Source organism: Apteryx mantelli, chromosome Z (assembly GCF_036417845.1).
Source record: "Apteryx mantelli isolate bAptMan1 chromosome Z, bAptMan1.hap1, whole genome shotgun sequence".
Classification (NCBI taxonomy): Eukaryota; Metazoa; Chordata; class Aves; order Apterygiformes; family Apterygidae; genus Apteryx; species Apteryx mantelli.
In genome coordinates this window covers 43,196,876-43,210,910 of record NC_090020.1, presented here as the reverse complement: position 1 = coordinate 43,210,910, position 14,035 = coordinate 43,196,876, and the positions used below count along the sequence as shown (strand labels likewise).

Sequence of the window (14,035 nt, the reverse complement as noted above, 5' to 3'; positions counted from 1 at the left end):
TTTCTGCATGTTGACAGAATGCTTTGCTGCGTAATAGCAATGGGATCTGCACATTTGGTACTCGAGGGGTTTGGTGCTCGGTAAAAAGGTTGCAAGTTGGTTCTTTAAAAAAATGACCTTGCTACCTACTATTTTCAAAGGGTTTTTTGTTTGTTTTAATTAAAAACAGCAACATCGCTTTGGATACAGATCTATCTACTCCAGTCTGCATAGTTCACTAAGGGTGAACAAATCTGTTTCATAAAAGAAGCCATGATGAAATGAAAGAACACGCAAGCACCCTTGTTACACACTTTGGTCTAGACCATCCAGACTTTCTATATACCATCTACAAGCTACCAGACTTGAAATCTTTCCTTTCAATCATTCAGAAACAAAACCAAAACCCTGAAAAACAAATGAAATATAAAATTTTAAAAAACAAATTGAAATAGAACAACCACCTTATTCAAACATACTGTCCAGTAGATATATATTAAAAAAAAAAGCTCAGAAACAAACCCCCTCATTTTTCTACAGTATGTTGACACAGTTATTACAACAGATTAAAAACAAATCTACCTTTGTGCATAAACTAAAAAACTGGAAAAGAACTTACACACCTGCGTGTGCGCACACACAGACACCCCCCTCTGTGCGCACACACACGCACACTAGCTACATGCATGGCCACGCCAAAGAAAAAAAGGAAAAAAAAAAAATCATTTCCCCCCAAGAAGTGTATGCAGCATCCTTCCGGCCAGCTTTCAGGCAGCAGGGAGCCGCAGCAGGAGCCCGCCTGCCTGCTCCAGCTGCCCGAGCCCTGCGCCCGTGCCCAGCCAGGGGACCGGAGGCCGCGGGCACTTGTCACCACTCTGCTGCCTGGGGACACTCATCACCCCACGGACGTGCTGTAAGGGGGCAGAGGGAGGCAGGAAGGCAGAACCAGCACCCAGAGCGCAGCACCTTTGCAGCAACGTGGCTTGCGGGTGGCTTGAGGAAAGAATTGGCATGACTAGAAAGTCAAACTGAATCGGAGGGTACGGCACTAGCCTAATTTCTTGAGGGACATGGCGTTATGACAATAACCACTACATTCTTCAAATTGAACGTCTTTACTCCAATTCTTGAGGGGGCTTGGAGGAGGGAGGATCAATAAATATTTGCGTTATTCAAAGGGGAAAAGAAAAAGGTTTTACATACTACAGCTCACAATTATACACAACTGAGGGTGTAAGGCACAAATTTACATGTGGAAGAAAACAGGCTATTCACAGATATATTCCCACGAAAAACCCGTGTGATAAGACCATAATTTATGCATGGTAACAGCCAGCATATTAACTAGTTCACACCGTTTGTGGATTTTGTTTGCCGTCTCACATGCAAGGTGAAATGAGATGGCACATCACAAGCTGGTGCCTTCACAGAAAGTATTAGCTACTGACAAAGCCATGTTGATAGCAATGGTGCACAAATGTGCAGCTTTTAAGAGTTTCTCTTGCAGTTGCGTTAGAAGTTATGAACTTGGGGGATTTATTTGTTGCTGTCCTAGGTCAGAAGCCCAGCCAGCGAATTAACTGAGAGACTTACTTAAATAAATATTCCCCTTTTTTTTCAGCTAATCAGACAGTCCAAACACAAAGTTCAGAATTCCAGCTCCATCTTATTTAACTCAGTGAATTTATTGGAAAAATAAAAGAGTTTTAATTACTCCAGTTAATGGGTTTCACGTTAAATAGGTATAACTTTCAATGTACTTTTCTGAAGAGCTGCTCATAGGATGATATGCAGAAGTCATTTCCTTAGGAAAAACAAAAGTTGAACAATAAATAATAGGAGTTACTTGCGTTAACAGTCACATGTTATTCATTAAAAGAGAAGAATAGCAGAAATCTATGACATAGTTTGCCCAACATGGCATATAACTGCTATAACCAAATGGTTGTAACACTGATGGGCATTTCACAGTACCGGCACATAGTAAACTTCTGCCATTGTTAAGTCAGAGTTAGCTTTATCAATGGATTCTTTATTTTTTTGTTTTTTTTTGTTTTTGTTTTGTTTTTAATTGTTTGTTTTGCTTTTCAGAGCACTCTTTCCCAGTTCAGGAATGCACTGTGCAGTTGCAGGGGTGAAATGTCACAGTCATCTTTCACCTGTGTGCTTTTGGCTCAATGTTTGTGATGGAGAGTTAGTCTTTTGAGCAAAGAACTGGCAGGTTGTGGGGGCAAGTCCTGCAATTGCAAACCTTTAACCATGGATTATATGGCTCGGGTTTAAAAAATATTCCACTTTTCCCAGAGAGCAGAATCAACACATCCTCAGCTTAGCAACAACTGTCTTCTCAGAGGCCTGAGTGATACAGTTGCAGAACACTGGCTTTCAAGGGCAACCTCTGCTTAATTGCTGTTCTCCCCCCCCACACCCCACTGTGATTATGTACATGCGTCATTGGGCTTCATGGATGTGGAGAGCGGGGCAAAGGAAGGTTTGGGAGGTACGTCTGGTTTTAGTGAGGGTGTACGTTTCAACCCCGACCTCGTCAGCGAGTTGTATGCAGTGAGACTAGGCTGTCTGGATACAGTCACAGCCTGTGCCTGGGCAGTGTGGACTTGTATAGAGTCCACTCGCTGCGGGGCAGGTGGGGGGTTGTCGCCCCTGCTGAAGCTCTGATTTCGGGAGAGGTGGGACGAATTAGAGGAGTTAGTATTGTTTCTTTTGAGAGTCGATGTCTGGTGACTTCTCGTGAGTGAGTTCGTAGGGTAGTTTCTCTTGTAGTCCACACTGTAAGCAGAGGAATGCATTTCCAGCCGCTTGCTCAGCCCACTCTGAGATAGAGAGGTGCTTGGGGGCCCCAGGGAAGCTTCCCGTTGGGGTACTTTTGGTGGCATGCTGTCGAGATTTTCCACCAGGTTAACCCCATGGTTGGGGCTTTTGCTACTGAGATGGTCCTTGATGGTTTTGTACTCAAGGGTGGCATTCTGGTCCTCCACAGCCATCTGAGCCACATCACTCATTTTTGGCTGATCAACATATTCGTGCTGGTAGCCTTGCTGGGAGATGGGCAGGACCACCACGCTGGGAATGTGGCTGGGAGAAGCCCTGAGCGGCAGGTCAGTCGGGATCACGGGTGAGGCCATTGGGGGGATATCTTTTGTGCAGGCGTTGATGAGGTTCTGGTTTCTTTCCCATTCCCTGCTGCCACGGCTGGGCTTCCTCTTCTGTTGCAGGGTTGGAGTAGACTCAGGGGTTGGCAGGGCAGCCAAGTCCAGATGGTGCTGGTCGGCTTTGATTAACATTTTGGCAGTGCTGCTCGGGGTGGCCAGTTTGCCATTGTGCATCAGAGGTGTGAGGATAGCTTCAGGCTTTGGCTCCTTGGACTGAGCATCTCCAAAGAGGCCACTGAGCTTGGTAACACTGCTCATGGAGCCGCGGCGGGAGTGGGTCAGCTCCTTCTCCTTCCTCTGCACAACAGCCACGTCTCTGCGGCGATGGTCACAGATGCAGTACACTATGATTCCTGAAAAGACGGCCCCCATGACAAAAGCAAGAATAACTGCAATGGCCAACAGGGTGACCGGCACCAGCTGATCATGACCTTTCAGATAACTTTCGCGAATCACTCCTGCAATAAATAGCACACAGTGGTTAAACAAGCCAAGGACAGGGAAATGCTATTTATCATTAGCTGCTCCATTCAAAGGCACCCCCTGGAAGGTTTGTGTTTTGCAAGTGATTTTTTTATAAGCTTGCCCAAATTTAGAGACATACTGTATCTGTATGAACAGCACTGGGCTTTCACAGCAGCATTCAGATCTGGGGTTGAACACTACAACGTTGAGGAGGGGAGACAGAATTTCCTCGCAGGGGCTGCAATCAGTTTGAAACCCCAGGCCTGGGCAAATTCCCCCTGACTTCAAGAGGGTCAGGGCTATTATTTCTTCTCTGATATACTGCTCATCATCTAATTTTTACTACTGTAAATCATTCACATTGAAAAAGCTTTAAATTGAGGAGACAGAAGCTCTACAAATATCAGAGAAGTGCATCCCACGTTGTTTCAGGCTTCTTTCTCTCCTCCTCAGTCTGTTATCATTGTCATGTGTTTTAGAAGCCAGTGTCACATGCCTGAGCTTCAGGAGGATGCTTAAATAACTACCAAAGATAGAGAACAGTGCTGAAATGTATTGAGCCTTCTAGATTTCAGTTGTCCTTGCTAGTTTAATTTTAAAAGCTCTCTCTTGTTCTGGACAGGTGAACAGCTTGACCTCTGATGAGCTCAGAGATTACTGTCAAGTCTTACTTGGCCCTCCTAGCACTCACTGCACTGAGAAGGCATCTTTGGCAAAGTACATCTCTGCAATTTGAAGTCTCTAACAGAGCATTAATCAACACCCTGAATTTCTAAAGAAAGTTGTTTTTCTGACATAGTTATGCACTAAGCCAGCAGCGTTAATGAAATATGAGTGCAGAGCATCCAGTTTGCTTTTCTCATTTCTGTTTTTGTTCTTAATGCTGAACAGAGAGCAGTCAGTGCCTGACAAGGAGCTGAAGGAGCATCTCCCCCACTCCCTTCTCCAGAAAGTGTGCAAATGCAAGGGCATTAAAAGCCCCACATGCTCACAGGAAATGTAAACCATGTTCTTATTACAGGAGAGACAGCAAGACAGAAAATGTACCTCAAAGGCCCTCCTGAGACTTGGGGAAGATACAAATCTTTCATGTCATAAATCAGTTCTTTCTGGAATAATGTCTTTTTATGTATTTGGCAGACAAGGTATTAGTGGCCCGGAATTAGAACCAAATGCAAAATACTCCTCAGCAAACTATGTTAGAAGAGCATTGAAAAGTTGCCATTGGCTCACAGAAACCTTGGATAAGTATTCTGTCTAGATACAATATTGCTTCGATAGCATATTTTTCTGTCTCTATTTAATTATATCATTTTGGTGGACAAGTGGTACTTGCATACAACATAGGAACTTTATATTTAAAAGCAGAACAGTGTTTGAAATCGTAATCCCCTGCTTATGACATCATAGCTGGTTGCCATGAAAATTATTGTGCGGTGACAAATAGAGGATTATGATTTCACAAGGAGAATAAATAGCAAGAGCAGATGACCCCTTAAGAAACTAAGATCCTGCAGTCATATAAATGTCTTAACAGCAAAAGAGTAAGGGGAAGAAAATAAACCTCAGAAAACAATATATGAGTAGAACCAGTCTTCAAATTAAATGATTCTGTGAGCATCCTTCTTTAAAGCCCAGCAGCTTTTTAAGAGGCAGATTTTTTTATTCTTTGCCTTGAGCACTTAACACAAGGCAACAGAATCCAGCCCTGTAATTTAAATCCACAGACAATGTTGCTTTATATAGACAAGAAGCATGGTCTAGTGGTTAAAGCACAATTAGTAGGAACTGCATTTCACTGCATAGGCTTGGTCTCTTATGGCCCTACAGCAGCTGATATTTACATGCCTGACTCTCCAGCATTTTGAGACCAAATTTATTCACGCTTGTAAAACTGTCTGCAGTCGTTAGCTGGAGAATCAGAAACTGAAAGTCTTGAATGGATGGCAGGGATGGTCAGAAAAATGTTAAGTCTTATCCAGAAATGCATTGCTGGGCATGAATTTAAGGAAAGCTTCAACTTACAGAGCCCTCAACTTACAGTACCCAACTAGGCACTTACAGTAAGTGCCTAATTTCATGGGCATAAACTTCTCAGAAAAATGCCACTTTCAGCACTTAAGTCCAATGGTTTTTGGATGACAAAGACTTCCAAAATCCCTGCCCACCTAATTGTGGAAGTACTTACAGTCATTAAGAATCTCTGGGTCTGGAGGCACGTACAAGCTATCCATGTCCTAAGAGAAGGGGACAGACTTCTCCTAGCTTATGTATTTTTACCATCTTAGTAATCATTTGCAGTTGTGGCACAGAGGTAGAAAACAGCAGCCTTGTTTTCAAAAAGCCACTCTGCCCGGTTTTGCAGAGGAACTTGAACCCATATGACCTTAGGTATGGGAATGTTGCTCTAATCCCCACATGGGACGAAAGTTAAGTGCCCAGTCACTGAGAGGGAGGTTTCTCTCTTTCTTTTATACCTCTTTCTAGGAAGAGATTACAGCAGAAAAGGTGGTATGCACTCAGGAAGCTCACCCAACCTACTTGGAACTCAGTGTTAAACTAATATGCATGGATGGATGCTCCATTCCTTGCGCTTCCTACTGGCTAAGTGAGATTGGTCTCCCTGCTCAGCTTTCACCCTTAGGCCAAGTCCTAGTCTATGAATGATGGCATATAAAATGCAAAACAGCATCACTGCATGCAAAACAAACATGAGACCTTTTTACATTTTACACAACATGAGACCAGTTTTACATTACTAATGAACTGACTTACTACAACTCGCATTACAAAATTACCACACAGTGCAGACTGAGTGATCATGTGTATTCAATATAAGAGTAGCTGAAATGATGTAGCTCATCCTGCAGGTGTTTTATGAACAGAAATTTATGAGGGCCTTCAAATAGTCTGATTTCAGCTAGTTCCTCTTGAGCCCAAACCTTCTTGAAGTCTATGATGTTTTCTATAATATATAATAGACTTAACGGATATATAACATTAGTGGCTTTGCTCTAGGCAAGGGAATCCTCCCTGGACACAATGTCAGGCTAATGAAATAATTTATTTTTATTGTGGATCATATCCAAGTGTCTTTACTTATATGAGCAATCCCAACAACTTTAACTGAAATCAAATGACATAAGATGGGCAAGATTTGATCCTGCATTAATAATGTTTATGGAGCAGATAAAATTAAGTAATGAAAAAGTATGAGGAATGTTCAGCATCCTACTATCATGACCACAGTGGGGGGAAAATCTAATGTGAAATGGCTTGACAATCATCGCAGTTGTTGTCAATCAACATCCAAAATTGTTAGCATCGTTAGTGATAGCCTTCATAGACTGGGATGAATAAGCAAGTGTGTGATCCCAATTACGCCCCCAAAATGTGCCAGTTTGGAAGCAAACAAATAGTGTTTGTGTCACTTTACATACTGCACTGTGTGTGCTTTTACATATCCTGCAGTTCTCAAAGAAAAATGCAGTCGCCTAGGCTCAGTCCAGCATCATTCATTAGCATTCATTATTCAAAGAACTAAAATAAATGGAAAAACTCATGGTAAAAATGTAGAGCTTACCTTTTTAAAAGTTAAATAAAGTACAAAGTATTCAGACCCCCAGTTCTGAGGAACATCTGTTATTGAAAAGTCTTATTGCGATATGTTTTGTGACATCTTTCTTAGACATTATAAATTGGAAAACTGACCGGGCTGGTTGCATAAAATGGTATGGGACCACACCGTAAAATCTGATTGATATAGACATTGTTATGTTATTTTTATCATGAACAATAAAACAATAATTCTGAATAAAACAAGTTTACTTTTGGAATATTCTGCTTAACACTTTGCTCTTTGCAATTTGTTCTTTCCAAACGTGAAAATACATGACATTTGATTTTATGTGTTTTGAATTTTTCATACATGCTCTTCACTATTTTCTGTAGTACATGGAGACATATCACCATAGATAATAACCTGCAATTCTCTGGAAATGGATCTTGTTTATAGAATTACCTGTATGAACACTACACTTGGGAAAAGTCTGGTAGTAACAGTTGTAGTAAAATTCAACAAGCTTCAAAGACAGATGAAGTTAAAACTTTGCATCTGCGAGGACTGGACCTTATATGTAGATAATGCCACCAACATGCTGACACTTATATATCTTCTTTTAGTTAAGTCCAGATCTGTCTGTTGCAAATCACAGCTGGGCTTACTACTCCATGGTCTTCCCGCATGTGATGTACTACTGTTTCCGGCTACCAAAAGGGCCAGGCTAGTCACCTGATATCCTCCACTTTTCATGGCTATTCTACTTCCCATAGACAACCTGATCCGTCCTCCTGTTCCACCGACTTACGGTAATTCCATCCCATGTCCTTTTTTCTGCATCTCTGAACATCCCCATTCATTTTCTCAGACTCTATGGCCTGTATTGTAACATCTGGAACATGCAAAATCCTCTCTTCTTATTCATCTAATGAGAGAGAAGACCTGACACGGCATTGCATTATTCTGCTGTATATAACTCATTCTTTCTTCTGGCAGAACTTGTCAGTAAGGTACACACAAGTACCTTGGTGAGAGGACATTAAGAAAATGCTTCCAAACCTTCAAAGTGTTTCAGTTCTGACATGAGTCAGTGCTTGGATAAATCAAAAGACCAGAATATTGATCTAGCTTGTTCACTAAGGACAGCTGGGGAAAAAGCAAGGAGATGTTCAATTTTATGTCAATAATACATATACTTTTTCTGAAGTTCTGCAAAAGGTGAGAAGCAGGCTTGTTGAATGTCTCTGGGTGAAGATAAAAGAGAAAAGAACAGGGGTGATACAATGGTATAGATTTACTGTAGACTAGATAATCATAAGGAGGAAGAAGATGAGGTTTCTCCTTTTGAGCAACTAACAAAAGTATGCAAAATGGTTAGGACTCTACCTGTATACCTGTTTAAAAGCAGTATGACAAGATTTGCTCTGCGCTGAAGGTATTATTGTACGAAAATGCTGATGATTCTGGGCATCTTCTGCTACATCTAATTCTATTAGGAAAGAACTTTTGAGGGCAGAAATGTAATTAGGATGAAATAATCATAAATGGAATAGAGTTTTTCATCCTAAAGAATACACAGCATGAGCATAACAGAGTAAGGATAATAGATATCAGAACAGCAAACTTCAATAAAGGAGGACAAATAATGAGAGACACAGAGACCGAAGCATTTACTGCTTCCCCTGCTTCACTTCAGCAAAAATCTCCACTCTTACCTGTGATCAGAAACGTAACAAAATTGGGCAATGGAGTGCTGACCAGAATACAGAAAAGTGGCATGAATATTTAGATCATGTTGATGTTTCAAAGTGTTTAATGGAATTCATCCCACATACACGAGGAACTAGCCAAAGCAAGCTCTAGACTCTGTGGAATATCTCAGAGAATGCTGGAGGAAGCACGAGAATCAAGAGTTCTGGAAAAGGACAAATATATTATCTGTCTTTGAGCTGGGCCAAAGGGAGGACCTAACAAATGACAGACCTGTCAGTCTGATTTTTAGAGTGAAAATGACATTAGAACAAATGATTAAACAATCAATTTTATGAGCATCTAAAGGATAATACAGTGATTATAAAAAAGCCAAAGTAAAATTGCCAAGAATAAATTACACTAAACCAGCCAAACTTCCTTCCTGAACAAGATAAATGGCTTATTTTTTAAGGGGAAACATTAACGATGATACACTTTGACTTCTGAAAGGCTTTCACTCATTTTCTCAGAAGCAAATGATAGCAGCCCAAAACCTGCTGAAAAGTTGCAGTTGAAAAGTATTGATCAAAGGTCTACCTGGAAAGAGATTTGAAGTAAGGTGCCCTCCACAGGTTCCCTGTATTAGACAAAAGAAAATCTGAGGAATCCTTGCTAACCTGTGCTTAAGGGTTTTGATTCTGCTGAAGTTGGTGCAAACTTCCGCAAGGGTGTAATCAGCACCAGATGGTGCAAGTATGACTAAACAAAGAACCAAAATCATAACTTTGAACAAGGACTGAGCAGCATTATAAAATGGAAAGGTTCCATATGGATATTTATTTACTCTTGGATCACTAGCTTCCTTATTTCTGTTTTGGATGAATGTGTCTGTCTCAGGAGAACAACAATTAACACGCATCTGTAGAAAGGGAGCTCATGTCCAGAGATCCAACAAAAGAGCTATATCCTTTTTAGCATATGCAGTATAAAAAGAAATCTCCCATGCTGAAGCCTAAATTTCTTTGTCTCGTCTGTGATCAGGGATAGAGATGGCAAAACATCAAGAAAAGCCCCACAGTCACATAGGTTCTGGTGTATGCTTTACAGCGAACACAAATTGAAATTCCAGCTTCACAACTCCACCCTCACAACTGCTTGATGAACAAAAACAAATGACTCTCCTTCCTGGTTTGAATAGCTTAATGTGAGGCTGTTTTAGTAATACAATAGGCCGGATGCTGCTCTCTTTTACAACCAAGCAAAAATTGGTGAGAATAACAAAAGCAGGCCAGAGAGCATTATCTGGTCCCATTACTGCAAGTTCCTATGTGCACCTGTCACCAAAAATAATATTTTTTTGTTTGAGTACTACAGTTAGCTATAGGGTGGATACAAAGACACCTCTGTTCTGGAAATGACTGATGACCTCGAGAGGTGCACCCTGGACACTAACATGACCACATGCCACATGCATCAAGACCACCCTGTGATCATTTCTGCAATAAGCTGTCCTACTCTAGTTTTCCAAAGTCATCTGCAACAGATGGTGCAGTAATAATCCAAAATGGTGGCACAAACAAAACTCAGGCATAGTAGGTAGGAAATGAAGAATGATGTTTTGGCAGGGAAGTAGAGGGAACGACTACTAGGGAACAAGGTAGTATTTATGCCTAGACTACACATAATAGCAGTCAGGGAGTGAGTGCCATTGCTCTCTTAAGCTTCACCTCTCTAGCTAAATGGGAATCAGCCCACTCCTATCTCCAACACCTACAAAATCACTTGGGACTTTCCACAAAACAAGAGTTGCGCAAGGCCTGACAGTTTCTTTATTGTTGTTTAAGGGGAAAACCTTGCAGATTTCTTTTTTCAGAGCAAGCTTTTCTGCCTGATGTACATCTCTCTCTTCTTAGACTTGGGATAACTGAGAATGCTGGTATAAACTCATTAAGCATGGAGGTTTTTGTAGGCTTCAGAATATCTTTTTTAAATACCACTGAATACGTTTTCAACATGTGTCTCCAGGTGTTAGAACTGTGTTTACAGGCAGTCTCATGATGATAAGAGACTATTTCAACCTGGAAAATCCCTTCAGGTATTAACAAGCTTTCTTCTTCCTTTTTAACCAACAGTTGAAATGAAAAAAAAAAAAAAAAGGAAGTTAGACTGGACACACAGATTTAAAGATTTAAAGTGACAGCAAATTCAGGAATAAGCAGAGTCTCCCATGCATTTCTGAGACCTTATCTCATTGCTTTTCTTCAACCAATAATTTCAAGGTCTTCATGCAAAACAACTGCATTAGAATCCCAATGATTTGATGTTTGACATTTCACTGGAACTTCTACTTTGCTGAAACAAGCAAGCAACCTATCTCCTTCATCTTCCTCTTGGCTAGCAGGGCCTTGTTCTGCTGGCTCAGTGCAGTTCTACCTTGTAACCATTTTTCTGGACTTTTCAGTTAGAAAAAACACCATCTCAAAAACTGTTAAAACTGCTGGCAAATGCTTCCTCCCCACCCCCTGTAACAGCTGTACTGTTGATTTGTAAAGGTCTGCAAATGTAAGTTTTGTGTGACTGTACTGAGAGAGGAGAGTGATCATCTCCAAAAAAATTCCTCCATAAGACTCTCAAAGGCAACTGCCCAAGCCAACAGTCTGAGATACCCAGCAACAGTAAAAGAGGGTGCACGTATTTGAAGAGAAGAATGAATTTAGTACAGAAAAAGTATTAAGTTACAAGAGGCCCAGGGATCATTAGAGGTACGAGGAGAAAGCATATTTCAAAAATATGAAAAGAAAAATCAATATATAACATGTCTGAAATAGCATGTAACAAAGCCTGAAAAGGATGTAAGCAATCAGATCAGCCATAAAGGCCGCTGTCAAGGTTTGGCCCTTAATCAGACTGATTCCAGAAGCAATCAGCACTTAAGGATGGGTTCATCTATTGATTTTGAAGGTGTTATTATTTCTTCTCTGAACTTGTCCAGATTACATTACCTCTGCCCATTCTTGATGAATGACTGTAAACATGACTCTCCATTGACAGAGGGTTGCAACTTAATCAAGGAGGAGATCATCACATGGCTTTGCTCACAATGGGAAGACTTCATTCTTGTATTTTTTATAAGCCAGATAGGTCAAGCAAGATAGGTTGAAGATATGACACCACTGTGTCCATGTGAGATAACATATGAACCTCAAAGTAACTTATTCAAAAGGGATTTCAGTGTGCTGTCCTTAGTTCAATTATGGGCCTGCAATCTAATTTTTCTGCATGTCACAGTGGCCACACAAACCTACACCATGGTCACACCTGTGAATTTTGAGACTAGAAAGCAGCTCTCTTCTGAAAGGGAGTATTACAGACAGAAATTAAGAGCCCTCAACCAGCAGTCCATGCTCAGACAACTCCTACCCTGCCTTAATATGAAGGGGAAGCAGACCTGAAAAAGACTGAAAGTAAGCTCCTAGAGCTTTTAAATAATGCTTCATACCTGTAAGCAGTATCTTTGTAAATAAACCAATTTAGTAAATTTGCAGGTATGAGAGGTTTGAGATACACAACTTCCTGGATTTATTATATAACAATGACAGAGATTATAGTCCTGCAGCCAGCCCAATTTAATTTATCCCAGTGGCTAGGCTCAAGGCCAGCTCCTGCACTAGAAAGTGCTTGACAACCTTTCTCCCACTGGTAGGTGGCATTCAGTGGCTGTTCATTTTGAACTTTCCTGATTTCAATACTTTCTTTCATCTCTCACCCTTTCCCAGTGAGCAATGATAATTTTAGAAGTCTGGGTGTGATGGGCAATAGGCAGACACAGCAGGTCCCTTATAAAAAGTAAAACATGGGCGTTTGCAGCAGTTAAAACAAGATGTATAAAATCCAAACGTCAAGGAAAATTAATTCTTTTGTAGCTTGTCTCAGCAGAGGCAAACTTTATGCGGCTTTGCATCTTAAAACACAAGTTTCCTTTAAAGTCTGCTGCATTTCCTCTGCTGATGTAAAAGAATCTCAGCGCACATTTTAGGACCTTTCTACTATGCCTGGGCTGAGCTTAAACATATCCAGCTGCTCTTTATTAGTTTACTTCAGGGGATCTTTCACAGCTGGGTTAAACCAGATTTACATATGTTTTGTTGAATATGCATGATTTCAGGGCTCCAGAGAAGTTGTTGTAGCCTGCAATGTGAATCTCTCATCTCCACAGTTCCCATTTCACTGCATGGAGCTCCTCTGATGGCACAGAACAAATGGGGTATTTTTTTTTCTGGTGTGGGCATTATGTATTCTGGGCAGCCCAGCGCCCTTCTGGAAGCAGTTTTTATGTACAGTGTCAGGGAAAGTGAAGCTGTCACTGAGAAATTCTGTGGCTTTCCTTCTCCTTTCTTACAGCCTGTTTTGAACTATGGCCTCTCTGCACAAGAGGGAAAAGTCAAGTTTTCTGAATGTCAACATAAGCAGCTCTGCTTAGCAGACTGAAGCTGAAAGCAGCCTTATGGAAGAAATGGGGTTGATTTTCAAACATTATGCATACAACCAAAAACCATGAATTGTTTAATCAGCTCCAATCTTCTTTAAAGATACAAAAATGGAAATGCTAGTTTTAAGCTACTTGTGTAACTGAACACGTCATAGCTGAACTAACAAAAGAGCCATCTATTAAACATCTAGGATGCTTAAATAATAAGACTGTGCCCTATACATCCTATTCCCTGAGGTCCTTGGAAAGAATTATCAAGCTGTCAAAAACTACGTGACCAAGCCAACAATGTTTACTCATACACATAGACTTTCTTTCTTTGAGATGGTCCTCCTGCCCACAGTTGGGCTGCTGGTACATGTTAGGAACATGGCTGGACTGCATGTTAGTTCTGCTCTTATAAAGAGGGAGGAATAAAATCAGTTCAGTCATTCAAATCCCAGCACCGTATATGCTGTGACAGAAAATGAACACTGTAGATTAATTCTTCGTTTCTGCAATACTCATGAACACTACAGGTTTAGTCAAAAGACCTGGATTTAAGAATTAAAACATGTTCCCAGGGTTCAGTAAAAGACAGGACTGCTTCTTGTAAAAATATCTGGAGCGCTGGCGCTGTAGGTAGAAATAAGCTTATACACATCTGACGTTAGGTTTATTATTTTTCTCCATCTTGTAGTC

At 40.9% G+C, this 14,035-nt stretch overlaps 1 protein-coding gene across 3 annotated transcripts in view; it reads right to left on the bottom strand.

Moving 5' to 3' along the window:
• Positions 1–1,075: 1,075 nt before the first annotated feature.
• The window catches only part of SEMA6A (semaphorin 6A), a 119,369-nt gene continuing 106,409 nt past the window's right edge, over positions 1,076–14,035 (bottom strand). For all 3 annotated transcript variants that reach the window (XM_067315478.1, XM_067315479.1, XM_067315480.1), the window contains one exon: positions 1,076–3,607. In XM_067315478.1, coding sequence (XP_067171579.1) covers positions 2,418–3,607 — 1,190 coding nt within the window. In that variant the 3' untranslated portion in view covers positions 1,076–2,417. The remainder of the gene's footprint in view (positions 3,608–14,035) is intronic.